This window comes from Opisthocomus hoazin, chromosome 3, assembly GCF_030867145.1.
Source record: "Opisthocomus hoazin isolate bOpiHoa1 chromosome 3, bOpiHoa1.hap1, whole genome shotgun sequence".
Lineage (NCBI taxonomy): Eukaryota > Metazoa > Chordata > Aves > Opisthocomiformes > Opisthocomidae > Opisthocomus > Opisthocomus hoazin.
Window position 1 is genome coordinate 40,289,748 of NC_134416.1, and position 22,799 is coordinate 40,312,546.

Genomic DNA, 22,799 nt, shown 5'->3' on the forward strand with positions numbered 1-22,799 from the left:
AAAGTTTCGAACTTTTATTTTATAAAACTGGTGCATGTTGATTGAGTGAGCAGGATACAGTGTTCTTGTTCCTAGCTCACTTAAAATAAAACAACTGATAACAGCAAATTAGTACTGACTTTTATCCATCTGGTTTGTAATTTATAGTTTTCAGAGCCCATCCATTTCATTTTAAGTCATGAACAATGTTACATGCTGAATCACAAAGCTAAGTCTCATTAAAACATTTAAAGTTCAACTGGAAATGAAGATAAGCACAAAAGGGACGAACAGCATGGCTGCTGACAGCTGATTTCTGTTACTTTACTAGTTTAAGAGGATTACATTTACACACGCTGTTCTAATAACCCTTACACAAAGTGTTTGCATGTTATTCTACTTAACACATCACTACCTTTCAAACTGGAATTTAAATGCAAAGAGCACATAAATCCAAAGGTGTATACTTGCCTGGGCAATCAACCAGTCTATGAGTTTGTTAGCCATGACTACAGATTTGTAGGTTCTCAGATGATAATCTTTATCCCTGTTGAAAACAAAACAAAACAAAATTTAAAAATCAAACAAAAACTCCAGAGAGCCTAACGGAAAAAACTTTTCTCTTATAAACAAGTTGTGACAAGCATGAATTAAGCATTTTGTAATGGTTCAGAAGTTCCCTCCAGAGAAAAGCAAGTCAAACCTTTCAGTGTAGATAGAAAGGAGGAGGCTGACCATATCTTACTTGGGCGATAACGTCACCAGCTCATAAAGGCAGTTGTCTCGTTACAGCTGAGACTCTCCAAACGAGGTAATGGAGTGTTAGTAAAGAAGTATATTAACATATACAGTAAGCATCTAAGCATACCCATCAGGACCTAGAAGGCTCTAAAAAGTCCGTAAAAAAAGATCATATTGAACGGAGTTTGCACTCATTTAATAATTCAGTTACACTTTTTCTCTTGATAGCCCTTCAATCTTCTTCAATTGCTCCCAACAGACCAATCTTGAATGGACAGGTTAGGTTCCTACATTCAAACACAGTATCTTGAGATTATATACTTCCAAATGACTCTCTATGGATTTCCCAATTGGACTCACCTAATTACTGGGGTAAACAGACTGTGAAGGCGACAGTACAGTCGTACACCCTGTTAAAGAGAAAGATGAGGTTAGCTAACCACACATTCACACCACAGAGATCAGAAGAGAAATGGATGCAGTAAGGAAGCCTGTATGTTCTAAACGCACTTCTTTTCGCTATTAGAAAAGTCTGTTCGAATTTCTACATACCTTCATGTGCCAAACCTCCAAATTTGCAGATAACAATACTGATGAATAAGTTATAAGAAATAAAACATTTCTAATCTAAGCTTCACTGAGACACATGTAAAAAGGATTAGCTTTAAGGCAGCATTAAAAAATTCTGAAGGTATAGTACTTTGAAAGAAAGATACACAAAACCCAAAAGAAAAAGCAATGTTCCCATGCATTAAGGTTTTCCCCAATCACTGCTTGGTATTTTATACACAGAGTGAGTAATTAAAGAAAAAAAACACCACATTTAATATATGCATAGGTACCTTATGTACAAATTGAAATTATAACTAACCAGTAAACTTTAAACAAAACAAAAGGCAAAAAGATTCAAAGGTTTGAAATGTTATCAATTAGAAACAATGACACAAATCATTTGGAAGAGTTTAAAAAACTGCCATGAGAAAAAGCTCTTTAAAAGAAGAAATCACATTAGTACTCCTTAGCAGACTATCAAAAAACAATTATGTTTATAACATGCAAGAAGAACCATGTATAACAATTAAAACTGGTGTCAAATTAGATTCCATCCTACTTTGCTGTGCCTGGTAGTTCAGTATCGAAGATTTTTCTAGATATACCTTACATCAACAAATGCCAGCAGAAAAGTGAATGACACCGTAACATAACACCTAAATGCTGACATTTTGTACTACCTCAAAATCATTAGAATTTTGAATATTAATGAGTTTAAAGGCAACTTTCTTCAATGATTTTATTATGCTCAGTAGTGTAGATGGATAGCACTACCTATCTGTGTTTAAACATCTACGTGACTGCAGGTTTAGTGCCTTAAGGCACTAGTAGACGACACTCAGATATGAGAGAAAACAATTTTCAATGTAAAGCTTCATATCTATTAAAATGGACTGAAAAAATACAATAGACTGAAATATCAGCTTCATAATCACCCAGAAACACAGACAATGCATCCTGCATATGAAACCATTAAATAACAAAAATAACTAAGAAATAACAAACTTTAATTTTGTATTTAAAATGTGTAACAACAAGCAAAAAATCTTCCCTTACAAGTGGAAAACTGAATTTGATTCACATAAATATGAGGTGGTGTTACTTATCCTAGCATAACAATTTACATTATTTTTCAAGCAGAATCTCCATTTCTGATGTGTTCTTCCTAATAATAGCAACTACTCTATGCTGTACCTTAGAGATCACATCCTGCATCTCATTTCTGGGGTAGTATGTTCCATCGTCATATCGGAATCTGTACAGCATGTGTTCAGGTTTGAACTGGTGCTTATCTGTAACTAAATTTAAAAAAAAAATAATCATGTATTGTTAGGTGACTTTCAGAAGCAATCAACAAGAGAGAAAAGGGCTAACATAATTTCTTCTAATAGCAGCCCATTACACAGCAATAGGTAGATTTCAGACAGGGAGGGCAGGAAGCCCAGTTAGATCATCTGCCCTAAGTTCCTTTATGTCATTGGTGACAATATTTCTCACAACATTTAAGTAGCCCACAAGAAACCAAACAATTTCAAGTCACAGGGCAAAGAATAAGAAAGACAAACAGGCAGGGAATGGCCTGAAAAATTAGGCATTCAAATCTGTTTTAGTCTTCAGCACTTTTGCAAAGCTCATCGACCAAACAGCCAAATAAAGCTTCTTTTGCAACTATTCATATTATTGTTCCACATTACTCTCTGTTAACTCTCGCTGAGGCCAATGTCAGATGAGTTAATAAAGATACAAACCCTTTTCAACACATCTGACCAGTCTTGCACTGGGGAGGAAAGGGAGAGGGAATGTCTTCCTCTATACATAGCCAGCTGAAGGTCTGAAGAGCAAGAGACTTGCGAACATTACGAAGGTGTTGATAATCTGTTTCCCCAAAGACCGACGAAAAAGGATCTTAACAAGTGATCTTCATGTGATTCCAGCAACAAACCTCACAATGTGTTTGTCAAAACAGTATACCATATGATACAAAATTTCTCCTGGAAACGGTACTAGAGGAAGTCTTTCTGAAAAACGTATGATTCATTTGATGGCTGAGGACAGCAGGATAACTGTCTGGTATTAATTACTGTTTTGCTTGCAGATGTAAGCTTTAATTTTAAAGCTAAATTTGCATGTCATCAGCTGATAAAGGAGGCTACTGTAATGTCTTCATTAATCAGAGCAACAAACCTGACAGTGTTAGGTAATTCTTCTGTGCATGCCTTCCTATATCAAGTGATTAAACCATCATCCATTATTCTCTTCAAAAAAAATTAGTTAGGCACCATAAACTTTGTATAGTAAGGTGCCTTCTGTCTGCATCATTTTTCACGCTCCTTCAAGCTCTTCAGTACCACCACACATCATCTGATACATGGGCATAACAACTGGACTTCATATATTAAGTGGTTTCATGAGTGTCATGTGCAAGAGCAGAATGACTTCTTTGTCTGTATTTGATATATCTGCTAGCAGTAAAGCCCAGGACACTATTCCAATTGCCTTGAACCGACAGTTCACGCCACAGTCATTATCCAAAATAACCCCTAAGTTCCTTTATGTATCATTGCTTCTCAACATATCAGACTACAAAATTTTCACATACAATGCCTAGTATAAGAATCTAAATGAATTTTAACGGATTGTGACCATTCAACTCAGGAAAAGACATTTATTTCTGCAATTTAAAATAATTTCCTACTGTTGAAGAAAAAAAATATTCCACTAGATCAACATATATTAACAGTTTTTAAAACCAGCATCTATAGAAAACAGAAGAACCACCACCAGGACAGTATTGCTTAAGGCCAAATTGTTCCTCACCGTTACAGAGATGTGCCGGGAGGGAACCATGACTACAAAGCACCTTTCCAACCCTGCAAGCCCACGAGCAGGCTCTGCTCTCTGAGGCATGCAAGCACCACTCCACTCTGTCTTTGCAGCCCCTACTTACAGACAGTGCACCAGAAACTAAGGCAGTAGGTCCACAGAGCTGGCACCTGCTGAGCTCTGGAAAGCAAGCATGCTTCCAACTACAGTATTGTGTACAATACCACATATATCCAGGGAATGCTGTGTGGGAAGCTGTAAATCGCTATTCATTTTTTGTGGTTTTGTTTTCTATGATAAAGATGTGATTTGGCTTGTTCCACTCAAGAGGAAGGGTAGATGATCTATCAGCTACTGTGCTAACATGGAAACCTTTAAAAAAATTACAAAAACATTTTGCTTACTGTATATCTTTTATTTTAACTAGGATCAGCTATACATTTGCAAGGCCATAGTTTCAAACACTTAAAGCTGATAAAACACATCATTACCTCTAAATAATACATCATTATACCACTGGCTAATAGAAGTCATTTCAAATATTAAAGCATGCCACCAGGAGGTTTTAGAATAGCAATATACAGGGTTTTTTTCTTTTGCAAAACTGGGGGGCGAGAAAGTAAAAAAAAAAAACACAAAACAAAACCGAGGGAAAACCGTAACTCTTCTACTTTCGAGACTTCACACACCAGGAAGTAAAACAACGCCCATCACAACATGGGTCTGGCATTGCTAGAATGAAGCCCAGCACAGTGAAAACAATGGCCAGCACAGTGAATATACGAAGTCTAACAAAGCCCTCTATAGCATTTGCAATGAGAGTAACAGCCAAACTTTCTTTCTCCCTTGCTCCCTCTGTGAAAACAGATGGTTCATTCAACTTTATTTTAAGAATTCTATTTTCACTGAACCACAGCTGGATCCGCTATTCAAAGTAGCATGTCTGGCTCACATTTCTATGCTCTGATATAATTACCCTTTTATCTCCTGAAATTACACAATATTCATTTAACTCTGTATTGAGAAAGTCTATGAGTGTATTTGGGATATAAATTACAAGATCAGGAGAAGAATCTTTGGCAACAGAATCATTCCATTGAAAACAATTCTGTGTGTGTAGTAAACATAATAGCATCTGACATTTGAATGATGGTGGAGGAAAATCATGTAGACTGACATTAAAGAATTAAAGACTACATGACTACTGATGAATAACCTTAATGTTTTTCCTCCTACTCTGCATATGTTTAAAATGCACACAGCTAAGTGACACTTTGTTACTCCCACTTTCTCTCCAGTCAAGGACACTGAAAACATCGTGGCAAAGAACTTACAAAGTAAGTATTAAATTCACTGCTGTCTGAAGTACAGAAGTATTAAAATGTGTATTAGCAATGACTCCCTCTAAATTTACATCCTGATTCTACGCTGGAACATCAGCTAACTTCACAACTGTTTCATTATTTGTGTTTTTTTAAGTGACTACCTATTGCAAGCCAAACATGCCTGCATACCCAGAAATTTCTCCAATTTGCATATATGGTCCTGTTGGAATATACTTGTAAAAGTGACAGAGATGAATACCCGCTCTGGTAAGAGAAAAATGTTGTCAGTGCAAATTACCTCCAGAAGTCAAACCTCAAAAACAACCTTTTCAGTGATACGTATCTCCAGAATAAGCTAAATGCAGACAGCTGACTGAAAGTTTCACCATAGAAATATCAATTTTAGTAACTATACTGTGTAACTATACTTCAATATAGTAACTATACTTTAATGTAGTAAAAGTAATGCCTTAAAATTCAAAAGATTAAACTGTTGCGTTCTACGTTGGATTCCACCAGCTCCACTTGTCTTTTCTAACAGACAAGCAGGCAAATTTATCAACAGCCAGCTGTGACTCACTCACTTCTACAATTCTTAGTTGAACATGTAACCGTAAAAAGCCTGGCCCTTATAAAAGGTTTAAATCCTTAAAAGCAGTCTACCGTTCTCTGTTCCCCCAGAATTTATTTTTGCTTACAAGAGAACAGCAATGTTTCTCTAGGTGCCTGTTTGCAATGTTGTGATCCCAACAGCATGGATGTAAACCGATTAAATCAATGGAGCCTCTCCCAGGAAATCTGCTAGGCGAGGACAATGGCCCCATGAGGTCCCTGCAAGGATATAATGCAGATTCAACAAGCTGTCTTGCCTTAACAAAACCATCTTTTTATCAAACAAAATTAAGTCCACTCTAATTATAACAATCACCTTGAAAACAAATAAGTTAAAGCTAATTATATTTACCATGATGGATAATGCCATTCTCTAGTAAAGCTTGACCAAGATGAACACCTTCTTCAGATTTGTGTATCTCTCCAATTTCCAGCAACCAGGACACAAATTCACTGAATTAAAAACAGATACAAAAAAGAAACTTTAAACATCATACCACCACACCTACTACATTTCCCTCTCAGTTACTAGTGTTTCTCGTCAGCCTAGTAAATGATTCTTAGCCTAATGATCTTCAGAATGCCATACCACCTTTAAAAAACACACTCGTTTCAACTTTTTCATTATTTCGACATAAATACATATTGTTTCCCTTGAGATGTCTTGCCTTTTCTGTTTAGAAGTTTTACCTTTGCACATGGTGCACCATTAGCAAGTTTGCTGATGATACCCAACTGGAAGGTGGTGACGACTCTTGAGGGACAAGATGCCTTGCAGAGGGATCTAGGTAGATTGGAGCATCGGGCAGTGATTAATGGGATGAAATTTAACAAGTTCAAATGCCGGATTCTACACTTAAGACAGAGTGATGCTGGGCACAAGTATAAATGGGGAGAGGAGTGCCTGAAGCGCAGCCCTGCAGAAAGGGATCTGGGGGTGCTGGCCGACAGCAGGCTCAGTAGGAGTCGGCAGCAAGTCCTAGCAGCCAAGAGGGCAAACCCCATCCTAGGGCGCATCAAACACAGCATGACCAGCTGGTGACAAGAGGTGGTTATCCCGCTGTATTCAGCCTTGGTGTGGCCTCACCTGGAGTACTGTGTGCAGTTCTGGGCCCCACAGTTAAACAAGGATGTGAAGGTCCTTGAACATGTCCAGAGGAGGGCAACAGAGCTGGTGAAAGGGCTGGAAGGCATGTCCTGTGAGGAACAGCTAAGGACTGGGTGTCTCTATTTTGGAGAAAAGCAGGCTGATCTCATTGCTCTCCACAGCTCCCTGAGGAGGGGAGGCGGAGCAGCAGGTGCCGATCTCTTCTTTGTGGTATACAGTGACAGGACGTGTGGGAATGGTTCGAAGTTGTGCCGGGGAGGTTTAAACTGGACATTAGGAAGCACTGGTTTACCGAAAGGGCAGTCAAACTCTGGAACAGGCATGCTAGAGAGGCGGTCGATGCCCCAAACCTGTCAGTGTTTAAGAAGCATTTGGACAATGCCTTTAACAACACGCTTTAACTTCTGGTCAGCCCTGAAGTCGTCAGGCAGCTGGACAAGATGATTGTTGTAGGTCCCTTCCAACTGAAAAAGGCTATTCTGTTCCCATGCTTCCTGGGATTTCCTGAAGTAGAATAGCCACATGTGATCAGACTGTCAAATACAACGCAACCCCGGGCATATCTACTGCACCTGCCCAGCGCAGAAATACCACGAAGGCAAAACATAATCACAGTATGATAGAACAGTAGGCCTGTGACTGCTGACACGTCAGACACATGGACATGCTCAGCATATACACAGAGTATATAGAGCACATGCAGGAAATACCTGGCATATTTCAAGATAAACACGATGCAATTCAGAGACATGAAATTTATAGCACATGAGATATTTGTATGTGCGTTACAAATCAAATGAACCGTGTAGTGAGGTAGCGCAACATTCACATTCATGGGCTTTAACTGTTGACCCAGGGACCAGAAAAACTGTTCTTCAAAAGGGTCCACTTCAAAGGTAGCACAGAAAAGCAGCCTTTCAACAGTAGGTTGAAACGTTTCACACATGGCTCGTCACCATGCGTATACTCTTTACCCGCTTCCAACAACTTCACTGAGGGTTTCAATTCTCACCAGATATGTGAGACAGCACATAAAAATCTCCCAAGTTTCACTTCCACATTCGAACCTAGCCATGAGTATCGTCACCATAATGTCTTTGCGTGAAACAGTCACTGTACTTTATAAAAATACTTTCCATACTTAACTGTCTTACGGCCAAATGAAATAAGTAATAACCCCTCTGTCGCCCAAACTATTTTGTCCCACACACATTTTTAGGGTACCTATTGCTTTCTCCTCCTCTTGCATTTAGTCTCCTTAAGCCACAGGTATAGTACAACATTCTAAAGATTCTCCTGAAAATAGAGGTAAATTTTTCAACATGTAAACTGCATTTTGTAACTCTGTACCTGACATTCAGACAAGAGAAGGATGGAAACAGTTTGAGACACAGATTTTTTTAAGTGGAACAAAGCAAATCTGATACTATAAACTAGGCATTTCATAGACAAAATGCATTAAGCAAGTCTGGAATTATTTGTTTAAAGAAAGTATTTTATTTAGTGCATTTTCATATTTTCAATATGCCTTTGCAGCTTTGTCCCTTTACAAAGCCATTTCGGAATAAGAGTACACATCCATAAATTTCAGGAAGATCAATTTCCATTTTGGCTGAATTCTGGGAGGCAAATAGGCCGAACAAACATTACAAATAAAGCATGGTTTCCGCAGAATCCCAAAGAAGGTGTAAAATGTGTTTTCAGCTTGTTAAAATTCATACTATAAAATGCGTATAATACCTTCCAAGAAAGCATTTGGGGAAAGTGGTCAATTTCTTCTTCCTGTCTTTGATGAGATTCCCTTGTTTGCACATCATTTTGTACAGTCTTTCTCCTTGCTCAGAGATCATCACCCAAGTGTCCTGTTCCATGCCCAATTTTAAACCTGCCAAAAACGAATTACAATTTTATGAAGTGATATTACCATTATATTTCAATAACTTTCCCAAAATGGAGAAGCAATAACAATATTTTACATACAAAAATAGTACAGGAATTGTTTTCCATTATTTCTCTCAGAATCAAGATTCATATATGAACACCTAATACTCATGAAGCATAATCAAATTCTATCTATAATTTCCTCAAAGTGAAATTGTTACTGATACGGTACACCTACATTGACATCATCATTGATAGTCCACTAAATACTAACGCTGTAATTTTCAAACATCAGTATACGAACATTTGCAAGGGAGTAGTCATGTCTTCATAAGTCACATGAAAAGTGCCTTAGTTTTGCTCTTACCATGTGATAATAAAAATGTTTTCATTTAAAGGAAACTTTTTCACATTTCCAATAAATAGTAACTCATCATCTGTTACACATTTGTTAGTTTCACATAAGATTAATTCATCCCTTTCCCACAAAAGCATATACACAAGTTTGGGAAGAGTACAGCAACGTGGTGAGAGCATGCAGGGATGCGATGAGGAAGGCCAAGGCCCACCTGGAATTGAAGCTGGCAAGGGATGTCAAAAACAGCAAGAAGGGCTTCTTCAACTACATCAGCAGCAAAAGGAAGTCTAGGGACAACGTGGGGCCGCTGCTGAACGAGGCGGGTGTCCTGGTGATGGAGGATGCGGAGAAGGCAGAGCTACTGAATGCCTTCTTTGCTTCAGTCTTCAGTGCTAAGACTGGCCCTCAGGAATCCCAGGCCCCGGAGGTAAGAGAAGAAGCCCACAGAGAGAATGACTTTCCCTTGGTCGAGGAGGACTGTGTAAGGGATCGCTTAAGCAATCTGGACCCCCACAAATCCATGGGCCCCGATGGAATGCACCCACGAGTGCTGAGAGAGCTGGCGGATGTCATTGCTGAGCCACTCTCCATCATCTTTGAGAGGTCCTGGAGGACAGGAGAGGTGCCCGAGGACTGGAGAAATGCCAGTGTCACTCCAATCTTCAAAAAGGGCAAGGAGGAGGACCCAGGGAACTACAGGTGCCGGTCAGCCTCACCTCCATCCCGGGAAAGGTGATGGAGCAGCTTATCCTGGAGGCCATCATCAAGCAAGTGGAAGAAAAGAAGGTTATCAGGAGTAGTCAGCAGGGATTCACCAACGGGAAATCATGCCTGACCAATCTGATAGCTTTCTACGATGGCCTGACTGGCTGGGTAGATGAAGGGAGAGCCGTGGAGTTGTCTACCTCGACTTCAGCAAGGCTTTCGACACAGTCTCCCATAATATCCTCCTAGGGAAGCTCAGGAAGTGTGGGCTGCATGAGTGGTCGGTGTGGTGGATAGAGAACTGGCTGAATGGCAGAACTCAGAGGGTTGTCGTCAGCGGCGCTGAGTCTAGTTGGAGGCTGGTAACTCGTGGTGTCCCTCAGGGGTCAGTACTGGGCCCAGTCTTGTTTAACTTCTTCATCAATGACCTGGATGAAGAGTTAGAATGTACCCTCAGCAAGTTTGCTAATGACACCAAACTGGGAGGTGTGGTAGATACACCAGAAGGCTGTGCTGCCATTCAGCATGACCTGGATAGGCTGGAGAGCTGGGCAGAGAGGAACCTGATGAGGTTCAACAAAGGCAAATGCAGGGTCCTGCACCTGGGGAGGAACAACCCCATGCATCAGTACAGGCTTGGGGTGGACCTGCTGGAGAGCAGCTCTATGGAGAGGGACCTGGGTGTCCTGGTGGATGACAGGTTAACCACGAGCCAGCAGTGTGCCCTGGCTGCCAAGAAGGCCAATGGGATCCTGGGGTGCATCAAGAAGAGTGTGGCCAGCAGGACGAGGGAGGTTGTCCTTCCCCTCTACACTGCCCTGGTGAGGCCTCATCTGGAGTACTCTGTCCAGTTCTGGGCTCCCCAGTTCAAGAAAGATGAAGAGCTACTGGAGAGAGTCCAGTGGAGGACTACGAGGATGGTGAGGGGACTGGAACATCTCCCCTACGAGGAGAGGCTGAGGGAGCTGGGCTTGTTCAGCCTGAAGAAGAGAAGGCTGCGAGGGGACCTAATAAATGCTTATAAATATCTGAAGGATGGGTGTCAGGAGGATGGGGCCAAGCTCTTTTCAGTGGTGCCCAGCGACAGGACAAGGGGCAATGGGCACAAACTGAAGCACAGGAAGTTCCGTCTGAACATGAGGAAGAACTTCTTCCCTCTGAGGGTGACGGAGCACTGGAACAGGCTGCCCAGGGAGGTTGTGGAGTCTCCTTCTCTGGAGATATTCAAGACCCGCCTGGACAAGGTCCTGTGCAGCCTGCTGTAAGTGACCCTGCTTCGGCAGGAGGGTTGGACTAGATGACCCACAGAGGTCCCTTCCAACCCCTACTATTCTGTGATTCTGTGATTCTGTGATTTTTTTGCTTCAGAATTTTTTCAAAATCAGAAAGGTATCAATGGTTTTATTTCAATATTTCTTACTGATTTTTTTTCCTGTTTCTTTTCTTGAGAAAATCATTATGTTTTCTGAGTAACAGATGACCAAAATCAGTTTTTGTTGAATTATGAATCCTACTGGCCAGTCACAGAAGCTTGTGCTTCCAAAGAATGCCACAGACCTTCAAATCCCGTGTGTTTTCTCAATAAACAATTATTAATTCTGGACAAAACCACACATTTCTGGGCTATCTTATGTACATGTTCTCAGTCTTTGTTCATATTTTCACATTTAAAAACTGTAACTGTGCATATTCAACCGGAGTAATAGTATGCCAATACTTAAATTCTGAAAAAAATTGACAGAAAAAAAATAATCAGGATGTCACAGCATCATCAGCTTTAAAAGACGATCCCCTTTTAAATAAATGTCTAACTTGCTGAATACCTCAGTTGGTCACATGAAAGCCCCAAAACTGACAGAAGTAATTCCTAGCAAAAAGTTTCCAATTCAGCTTGATTTCTTCTAGCAAGAAAATACAACTTATAAAGTGGTCCTAGTCGATAACTGAATTACAACAACTGAAGTCTCTGCTACAGTACTTCATTCAGGGCATTCTCTCCCTTTTGCTCAGGTTCTGTTGTGTGGATGCCAAATAACAGTATAGGCTGAGTTTCCCTAAGTACCTTGAATCTCTGAGTCTCCCAACATGAGCAGCCCAGCAAGCCCCAAGCCACACGACACACTGAAGCAGTATTTCCGTGACTCACTCCTGCTCTGCCTGCTGTATTTACCTACTCTGGAGATCACTGCAATCTGCCATTCCCTGTGAGATGTGGGGTCTACAGCACTGGTACGAACAAATGCACAGGCACGCACAGCACAACCAGGAGGGGGTCACATGAGCCTCACCCCTAGCCCAAGGGATCTGGGAAGTGTACTCATTTGATTTACGTCTTCTCAGACTTGCAAAGCAGATAAAACACTGTTCTCACATGTGCAGTCACTTAGACTTCAGTGTAATTACCTATATATACACATACACGTGAACAGGCTCCATGTCTCATTAAGTAAACATACGATTAAAGCATCTTTATGTTCATAGTGAAAGTACTGTAGCTACATTTAGATACAGTATTTGAATTCTAAAAAGACAGCTGTTTGGTTCCCAAGTCCTGTGGCAACTTGATGGCAATTAAGTTGCAGAATCCTGCTTTGCAAGAGGTATTTATACAGATCTTCTGAAAAAAATCACTGTGCTGGAGAAGACGGAAAAATTTATAAGTTGATAGAGTAACAGAGATATTCAAGAAATATTTTTGAAGATTCTGTGTTGCAAACTGAGTCTAAGTGTGTAGCAAATCCTCTCCTCTGTCTTTCATGGTTATCTCCTTAGTGGCAAACCCACTGTGAACACCAGGAGCTGAAAATTTCCTCGAATGATAGCACGCTAAAATCCTAAGACATGGCTTGACTTTGGGATGGCTACCTCAGACCTCACGCTTGGCAAGGTTTAGGTCAAACTCATCTCTACTACCAGCTGCTCAGTATTATAGTGTGAAACAGTAAGGATACATCAACATAAAATACTCCCAGTTACTCTTTCTATTTCTTACCTAAAGGTTTCCAGAGTCTAAGGGAGCCAAGAAAGAGTGAAGTGGGATTTGTTAAAAACCTTTTTAGCCAGTTCCAGACGATATCCTACACAGAAGCAGACAAACCTGTTTTTTGCTGTATTCAACACCGTCTCCACACATCACTTTTTAATTTGCTATTTTAAAAACGTTGATTTTTTTAGATCTCTAAGGCATCTTTTTAGCTTTTCTACTATTAATGCCTGATGGCACTAGCCAGTGCTCATACACTCTAGTTGAAACTCCGCTCCTACAGCAGGTGTTCTACAAACATCCAGTATTCAACTTTAAAAGACCAAAGAAAGTATTGCTAGTCTCCATTTACAACAGAGGAACAAAACAACGGCTACTGCAACAGGCGACAGAAAACCTGCACAGACCAGGAAAAGAATCCCAGATCTAACTACAAGGTCATATTTTCCTTCAATACCAAGGCTCCAAACATCATTACTGATTAGGATATTTCATCTCGCAAATGAAATTAGCTCCAGAATATGATGATGCATCATCTTTCCCTGGTTCTACTTTGTGCTGGGTTCACCTTAAATGCATGAGGTTATTTGTGGTCACATCTGAGATCAGGATTACACTTCAAAGTATTCTTCCACCTTAATTCAGTTATTCAAAAAAGACAGTTTTTTGCTAATGGTGATTTCTTGCTTTCTTGGGTAGGGGGGAATACATCAAAGATGGGATTGTAGGTATATTCTGTATCATTTCATATTAAGATCATTTGCATGAAGATTCAACACAGAAAACCTGCTCATTTCAAAGATTCAAATGACCAGTCACAAAAACGAATCAATGCATGCAAATCTCAACAGACATTTATGATCGACCCTCATATACCATAAACCATAATAGTTCACAGGCCTCAGTGAAATTATGACAATTTATACCAGTTGAGGATAAGCTGTAAGATCACAGATGAAATCATCTTTGTGTTTCCAAAACAGTATTCACTACCATCATACACTATTCAAGCTAATATGCCCTTCCCAGTACAAGTTTCGTTTATTTTTTCCAAGCTGGTATTCATAAATCCTCAGCTGAACCTGACACCACAAGTTTGCCTAGCGGCTGGTTTTGTTTTATGTCTCAACATAAAAATACAGTATGGCTTTCTGGCAAAGTAACACAAGTGTGGTGGGTTGACCCTGGCTAGAGGCCATGTGCCCACTGGAGCCCCTCTATCACTCCCCCTCCTCAACTGAACAGGGGAGAGAAAACACAATGAAAGGCTCATGGGTAGAGATAAGGGCAGGGAGAGATCACTCACCAATTACCATCTTGGGCAAAACAGACTCGACTTGGGGAAATTAGTTTATTACCAATCAAATCAGAATAGGGTAATGAGAAATTAAAACCAAAGCTTAAAAAAATGTCTTCCCCCCATCCCTCCCTTCTTCCCAGGCTTAACTTTACTCCTGAATTCTCTACCTCCTCCCCCCGAGTGGCGCAGGGGGACAGGAAATGGGGGCTGCAATAAGTTCAGCACACGCTGGCTCTGCTGCTCCTTCCTCCTCAGGGGGAGGACTCCTCACACTCTGCCACTGCTCCAGCGTGGGGTCCCTCTCACAGGAGACAGTTCTCCACAAACTTCTCCAACGTGAGTCGTTCCCACGGGGTGCGGCTCTTCACACACTGCCCCAGCGTGGGTCCCTTCCCACAGGGTGCAGTCCTTCAGGAACAGGCTGCTCCAGCGTGGGTCCCCCACGGGGTCACAAGCCCTGCCAGCAAACTTGCTCCGGTGTGGGCTCCTCTCTCCACAGTTCTGCAGGTCCTGGCAGGAGCCTGCTCCAGCGCGGGCTCCCCACGGGGTCACAGCTTCCTTCAAGCATCCACCTGCTCCGGCGTGGGGTCCTCCATGGGCTGCAGGGGAATCTCTGCTCCAGCACCTGCAGTACCTCCTCCCTGCCTCCTTCCCTGACCTTGGTGTCTGCAAGGTTGTCTCTCTCACATATTCTCACTCCTCTCTCTCCTGGTGCAAAATTATGTTACGCAGGGTTGTTTTCCTTCTTAAACCTGTTATCCCAGAGACGCTACCACCATCGCTGACAGGCTCGGCCTTGGCCAGCGGCGGGTCCATCTTGGAGCCGGTTGGCATTGGCTCCATTAGTCACAGAGAAAGCTTCTGGCAGCTTCTCACAGAAGCCACCCCTGTAGCCCCCACACTACCAAAACCTTACCATGCAAATCCAGTATAACAAGGAAGTTTATTAGCCTACCTTTTCTTCTCTCTCGCTCTTTCAAAATAGCTTCCAGCCATTCTTGCTTCTCCTCAGGGGTTTTTGCCATGCATACAAACCATTTGTTCTTTGCGGTGTTGTGGATCTTCCAGCCATTAATAACAGTGTGGCCACTGCTGTGATAGTCAGCTGGGAACAGATAAATGGCTTAAAGAGCATCAACTCTCAAAAAAGCAATAGTTGTTATAATTATTAAGAACTTCTACCATTATAAATAAAGCTCAGGAAAGACAGAAGAAAAGAAATTAATTTGAAGTTATCTGTGCTGCTTGTGAACTGTTATAACTTAATAAGCTGTACTTTTAACTTTCAGTAAATAATGTCCTTTTTAAAATGTAACAGACAATTGCCTAGCATATGGAAGAAGGTATAAACTTGACACTAAACCAGTCCTATTAAAAGAACAGATCACAGTAGTTGGAGTACTTTTGTTTGTGTTAAACTGTAAAAAATAAATCCTTAAAAAACAGCATTGTGGTTTTGCCCCTTACATTACTCAGAGCAGCTGTGGTGACTGAATGATTTACCATTAAGTTTTAAAAAGGACTAAATATACTTCTATTTGACAAGGAAGAATGTCCTACAGATTTGATGTATCTTTACTGGTTACCTGAATAAAGAAATATATATAGACTTAGTTGTTTACACAAAAGTAAATATAATATTAAAAATTAAAAAAACGCATAAACCAAATGCATAATTTTTGAAATACATTTCTAACAACCCTATGTTCAGTGCGCACGTTGTGAGAAAGAGGTAACAATTGCTGATGTTCTTAGGTATTTAGAACTTCTGACTCTTCACATGTAAACTGCTGTGCTATAAGAAGCAATTTACTACTCACTACTCTTTCTTTACTTACGTAACATCTAACATGCGAGTCCATAAATCTCATTCAGAAATAAACTAAACAGACTTCCTCTCCAAAACTAACACCCTTCAATATCCTTCACTAGGATTGCATGCATTTCCTGGGGGAAAATTTGTGAGGCAGAAGTGTCCCACGATATCAAATACAATTTTTTTGCATAAAATACAGATTAAAACTCGAACTAGCAACTATTGTACAAAGCATAAAAAAAATCAAAGGTCAACAATCTCTCACCATGAACTTCCACTGAGAGGCAAGAAAGTCCTGGGGTCAGTCCTGAACTACTAAAATAATTACAGAGCTTTTTACTTTGAAAATACTTTTTCATCATTCAGCCCCATTTTGTCTAATAAGATGGGATTTTCCAAAACTGAAACCCTTGCTGAAATGTTTGCTAAGATTTATCATAAATCTCAGCAGACATGCTAGTATCCTTTCAATAACTCTGCATTTTAATTAGATGGAAAGCAGCCAAGCTTTGTATATTGGGCTGGGAAATGTCAGGAACTACCAGAAAACCATGAGACCAATGGCTAATTTCTAAACCAACAAAACTTTCTAGTACTCAAAGTGTACAAGAAAGTGCAAGCAAGTCTATGATGCAGAAAAAAATGCAGTTATTTTTGCAACATCATGTTTATACCACTTCCCCATTTATCATATTTTTATTCACATAACCTATGCATAATATCCTTTGTCCCTTAAAAACACTTTCTTGAAAACTAGCTGTCATATCATTCATGCACTGTCAGGAAATCAGAGTCAAAAGTCAGGGTAAAGAAAGAAGCCTCAGACAGAAGCGCTCAGCTGACAGACTGCAGCATTTTGGAGATCAGAGGCAGGGGGAATACTGGAGGGAGGAAAGTTAAGGCCCCTTTCTGTTATTTAAGCATATACTTCCAAAGTTTGCAATATGGCACTAGCTGTGCCTTTTTGTTTATTTATTAAGTTAGAGGTTAATATTTACAAAACTACATGGTGATATTTTTTCTGTGGTCTTTGTTACCATACATCTATCACCACAACACCCATGTTTGGTATGGAAATATTACGATCTCTAATGCATTGAACGGTAGCAGTTAAAATTGTGGCAAAAAAAAAAAAAAAAGATGGCTCAGACTCAAAATGGATTTAGATCCTCCCATTTCATTCTGGACAGAAATTCTACAGGGCCAAGAGCACTGGCAGTTTTGACCATATTTATCTTTTATTATCTTGACGGTTGGAGTTGATGATCTTAGAGGTCTTTTCCAACCTTAATGATTCTATGATCTCATGCCACTACAAACTCACTGAATTCTGTGAACACCCAGTCACCTAGCTAGGTACTAAGCCTTCCTAATGTATACAGATGGCAATAAGTTCAGGTGGAGGAAAGTGGGTAGTTACTGCCCAGTTTTGCAATAGTAACCCACTCTTGCGATGCCCAGCTTGACTCCAACCTCTACCTTTAACTGCAACACCGCTGCTTTCTCTTTTGCTCCCCGTGTTCCTCATGAGTACAATCCCCAAGGCTCCCGTAAGCAGTTTGTTCTCCCCAGAACACCCATGCCTGTAAGCCTCCTGAAGAGCATTTCAGCATTACGCTATCACCTCATACAAACTTACACCTTTTTTTGGACTGGCTATTGGACAAAATCCAGTCAAGACCTGCAGATGTGCTGGCCGGCCAGCCAGGAGGTATGCCTGTTCGGACTGGCCAGCTGCACAGGATATATGAACACTCTCCACTGCAAGGCAATCACAGCTGCCAGCCAGGCTAAAAGAGTGATTTGCAAACCCAGCACAATCGTTAAAGCAAGACGAGTATGAGACTTCAAGTTGCTCCATGCAAAGTCTAAACAAGCATGCTTAACAAATCATTAAGTCTCCAACTTCCCAAAAAAAGGTGATGAAAGATGACATCATCTTCTAATGATACCTGGTAATACATCAAAGCTTGTGATTTGAACTGTAATACATTGTTAAAAATTCAATAGAGATGCATAACGAGCAATTTGTTACAGCCATATACAACAGAATTTGTTTCTTCCCTTAAAAAAAAAGCTCTGCATTGAAGTACTCCTAAGTTTCTCAGACTTCAGGCTCTTAAGAGCAGTGATGCTCAGAAATACCAAGGAAATAATTGCTGCATAGTATCAACCCCCTTCCTCCTCTGTATACTGTTTGATGCAGTCTCTGGTTATTATCATCACGTAGTGTTTTTTCTATTTCATGCCTCATTTCAAGACAATAGGAGACAGAACTAAGATAGTATAAGCAACCATAAATCTGGTATTTCCTAAGTCTCAAGTGCTTGTCTTCATAAACTAAATAACACCAATTTAATGGCTGGTGAATGACTTTAGAAATATACTTTTCTCTCAAAAATCAATTTTAAAAACTGAATAAAGAAAAAACTATACCATCAAAATATATACACCTTTCTAATACTTGGAAGTGGTTGTGTAGCCACATTGTTTTAAGAACAAAAACAGTCTGCCCTGATAAGTAATATGCATTCCACTTTAATCAGTGCAATTAAAAAGTGCAGAGTGCATCATGATGCTGAAACAAAAAAAGAAAGCTTCCACCAACTGTACTGCTCAGTCAAGGCCTAATTTCATCAAAGAAAAATTGCTTTTCAGAAAGAGCTTTGTTAATTTCTGTAGGCATATCATTAGCATGACAATAAATCACACTGGGAATTTGTTTTCCTATTTCTATGCATCTACTCACAAACAACGAAGACTACATTCCTACATCTATCAACGCTGACAGCAAACGCTCTCAGCTACCCTGTTCCCTTGAGCCCTATGGTTCCTTATACCAAGTGAGGAGAGGATCCCAAAATCTACAGTAAAGAACCGTGGAAGGGTCATCTAGACTCAACTCATTAATCTCTATAGAGACCCACGAAAAGTATGTGCGAAAGAGCCATGCCTAGATACGAAGATATAAGCACTCTGCACGCAGAACTTGCACTCTAAATTGAGAATTTCAGAAAGTGATAGGTAATAGATGATTAAGGAGAATAAAATAATGAAAGAGCAAAAAAAGCACATGCAAAGCTAACGTGAATGAGGCTCAGATGACCAGCTTACTACACTTGGGAATGAGATGAGACAAAAAGAACACAGCTGAATAGTACCAGGTTACAGTTCAAATGCGGATGACTACAGGGGACGAGAAACAAGACATCTGGGTGCAACAAATGAGAACAGTACAGAAACCAAGACAGAGGAAGGTTAAAGAAGGGCATCATGATCTGAGTGAAAGAAAAAGTATTAGTGTGAGGAGAGGGAATACACTTCTGACGGTGGTTTTTTTTAAAAAAGGGAGGGAAGGGGTAGCAAGAAAAGGGCAGAAAGGTACTACAGGCCAGAGAAATCACACAGACTTTACCCTATTTCAGAGAGAATCACAGAACGGAGGTAATTATAAAAAGAAATTAAATTAGTATATTGGACAAACTGAAATGGAGAGGGTGTAAAATGTGGGGATATGGAAAAAAAAGCAGGTAAGTAGAATCATAGAATCATAGAATGCTTTGGGTTGGAAGGGACCTTTAGAAGTCATCTAGCCCAACCCCCCTGCAATGAGCAGGGACATCTTCAACACCCTGCTGAAAATATTTTCCCCATCTTTCCTATAGGCCCCCTCCAGATACTGAAAGGCTGCTATAAGGTCTCTCCAGAGCCTTCTTGTCTCCAGGCTGAACAACCCCAACTCTCTCAGCCTTTCCTCACAGGAGAGGTGTTCCAGCCCTTGGATCATTTTTGTGGCCTCCTCTGGACCCGCTCCAGCAGCTCCATGTCCTTGTGCTGAGGCCTCCAGAGCTGGATGTAGGACTCCAGGTGGGGTCTCACCAGAGTGGAGCAGAATCACCTCCCTTGACCTGCTGGCCACGCTTCTCTTCATACAGCCCCAGGATGCAGTTGGCCTTCTGAGCTGTGAGAGCACATTGGTGGCTCATGTCCAGCTTTTCATCCACCAGTACCCCCAAGTCCTTCTTGGCAGGGCTGCTCTCAATCCCTTCATCCCCCAGCCTGTATTGATAGTGGGGGTTGCCATGACCCAGATGCAGGACCTTGCACTTGGCCTTGTTGAACCTCATGAAGTTCACACAGGCCCATTTCTTGAGCTTGTCCAGGTCCCTCTGGATGGCATCCCATCCTTCTCATGTGTCAACTGCACCACTCAGCTTGGTGTTGTCTGCAAACCTGCTGAGGGTGCACTCGATCTCACTACGCCATTGATGAAAATGTTAAACAGCACTGGTCTCAATACCAACCCCTGAGGGACATCACTTGTCACCAGTGTCCACTTGGACATTGAGCCATTGACCACTACCCTCTGGCTGCAACCAACTCCTTAGCCACCGAACAGTCCACCCATCAAATCCATACTTCTCCAGTTTAGAGAGAAGGATGTTGTGAGGGACTGTGTCAAAGGCTTTACAGAAGTCCAGATAGATCACATCCATACCTCTTCCCTTGCCCACTGTCCATAATCTAGAAATCAAAATAACCACACCATTAACTGATGTCTCTGAACTGTGGAAAGGAGGACGGGTTTTAGAAATGTTGCATATATAGAAGTCACAAGATTTGATACGGCTGAGGAGAGCAAGTGGGAAGGAAGCATGATAGCCTCCAGTATTGTGTGCAAGGCAATAGGAAACAGGGACAGTAGCAAAATTTCCTGTGGCTGGAGGAAATTAGACTACTGGTGTCTGGAGTTGAGAGGAAGACGACTTGTGCTTAGTCAGAATGTACTTGAAGATTCATTATGAAGAAAACAAATGGGCAGGAAGGAAAATGGACAGTCTGAAAGAGATCAAGGACTGAAAAGCTAGAACAAGCAAACGAGGAAAGGTAGGACAGATATGAGAAATACAGGAGAGCCATGGAAGGAGGAAGGAAGAAATACTTGTTAAAGCCAACACTGAAAGCATGGCTATATGTGGGATGAGAATCAGTGAAAGAAAAAAGTTACAGAATTCTTGGAATATTCATCAGGAAGATGATGGTGGGTACAAGCCTCTGTGGCCACAGTAACGTTGAGAGTTATAAGTAAAGAGATGCTGTCTTAGAAAGTGACGTAATGGAAACAGGAAAACTCTTTTATTTCTAATGCATATAAGGAAGATGAAGGAAAATAAATTAAAGGTAGACAAACAACACACGACATAAAAGACTGAAACACTCAACTCTCTTTTGCATAAACAAAGAGCTAACTGAGATTTCATATAAATAAAGCTAACAATTGGGTGGGAATACAGGTCAGAAAAGTGAAATAGCAGGATACAGAATATTGGATAAATTATATTCAAGTCAACGAGGCTTGATGAAATTCACTATAGTGTACCCACAGATACCTCTAAACCACGAATTAAATCAGTGGGTCTGGTAAAAGACACAGCCCAAAACAGCTGTCCAGCAATTCTTAGAAAGAATGTCTCGTAAAAAAAGAGAATTAATCAAGTGATGCCACAGTGCTCAACCTTATATCTAGCATTTTCCAATACTTATCAAGAGCTTAAATGTTCAGTAATAACATTGTTTGCTCATGGAACCAAGCAAGAAGCATTGCAAGAGCTTTACGGAACAAGACGTGATTCTGAATGCTTAATAAATCGTGGAAACAGTAAGATAAAATTCAGTACAGAAAAGGAAGTAATTATTAGAATTAGTATTAATAGTAACTATTGAGAACTGCCTGAATGGCAGAACTCAGAGGGTTGTCATCAGCGGTGCAGAGTCTAGTTGGAGGCCTGTAACTCGTGGTGTCCCTCAGGAGTCAGTACTGGGCCCAGTCTTGTTCAACTTATTGATGAAGAGTTAGAATGTACCCTCAGCAAGTTTGCTGATGACGTAAAACTGGGAGGAGTGGTGTATACACCAGAAGGCTGTGCTGCCATTCAGCGTGACCTGGACAGGCTGGAGAGTTGGGCAGAGAGGAACCTGATGAAGTTCAACAAGGGCAAGTGCAGGGTCCTGCACCTGGGGAGGAACAACCCCATGCACCAGGACAGGCTTGGGGTGGACCTGCTGGAAAGCAGCTGTGTGGAGAGGGACCTGGGCGTCCTGGTGGACGACAGGTTGACCATGAGCCAGCAGTGTGCCCTTGTTGCCAAGAAGGCCAATGGGATCCTATGGTGCATTAAGAAGAGTGTGGCCAGCAGGACGAGGGAGGTTATCCGGCCCCTCTACGCTGCCCTAGTGAGGCCCCATCTGGAGTACTCTGTCCAGTTCTGGGCTCCCCAGTTCAAGAAAGATGAGGAGCTACTGGAGAGAGTCCAGTGGAGGGCTACGAGGATGGTGAGGGGACTGGAGCATCTCTCCTACGAGGAGAGGCTGAGGGAGCTGGGCTTGTTCAGCCTGAAGAAGAGAAGGCTGCGAGAGGACCTAATAAATGCTTATAAATATCTGAAGGATGGGTGTCAGGAACATGGGGCCACTCTTTCCAGTGGTGCCCAGCGACAGGACAAGGGGCAACAGGCACAAATTAAAGCAGAGGAAGTTCCAGCTGAAGATGAGGAAGAACTTCTTCACTCTGAGGGTGATAGAGCACTGGAATAGGCTCCCCAGGGAGGCTGTGGTG

At 41.2% G+C, this 22,799-nt stretch overlaps 1 protein-coding gene across 2 annotated transcripts in view; it reads right to left on the minus strand.

The window, feature by feature from the left end:
- Positions 1-22,799, minus strand: part of PREX2 (phosphatidylinositol-3,4,5-trisphosphate dependent Rac exchange factor 2) — a 192,078-nt gene that overhangs the window by 98,662 nt on the left and 70,617 nt on the right. For both annotated transcript variants that reach the window (XM_075416030.1, XM_075416031.1), the window contains 6 exons: positions 15,323-15,472; positions 8,881-9,025; positions 6,385-6,485; positions 2,467-2,570; positions 1,081-1,130; positions 451-526 (listed from right to left, as the gene is read on the minus strand). In XM_075416030.1, the coding sequence (XP_075272145.1) occupies positions 451-526; positions 1,081-1,130; positions 2,467-2,570; positions 6,385-6,485; positions 8,881-9,025; positions 15,323-15,472 (626 nt within the window). The remainder of the gene's footprint in view (positions 1-450; positions 527-1,080; positions 1,131-2,466; positions 2,571-6,384; positions 6,486-8,880; positions 9,026-15,322; positions 15,473-22,799) is intronic.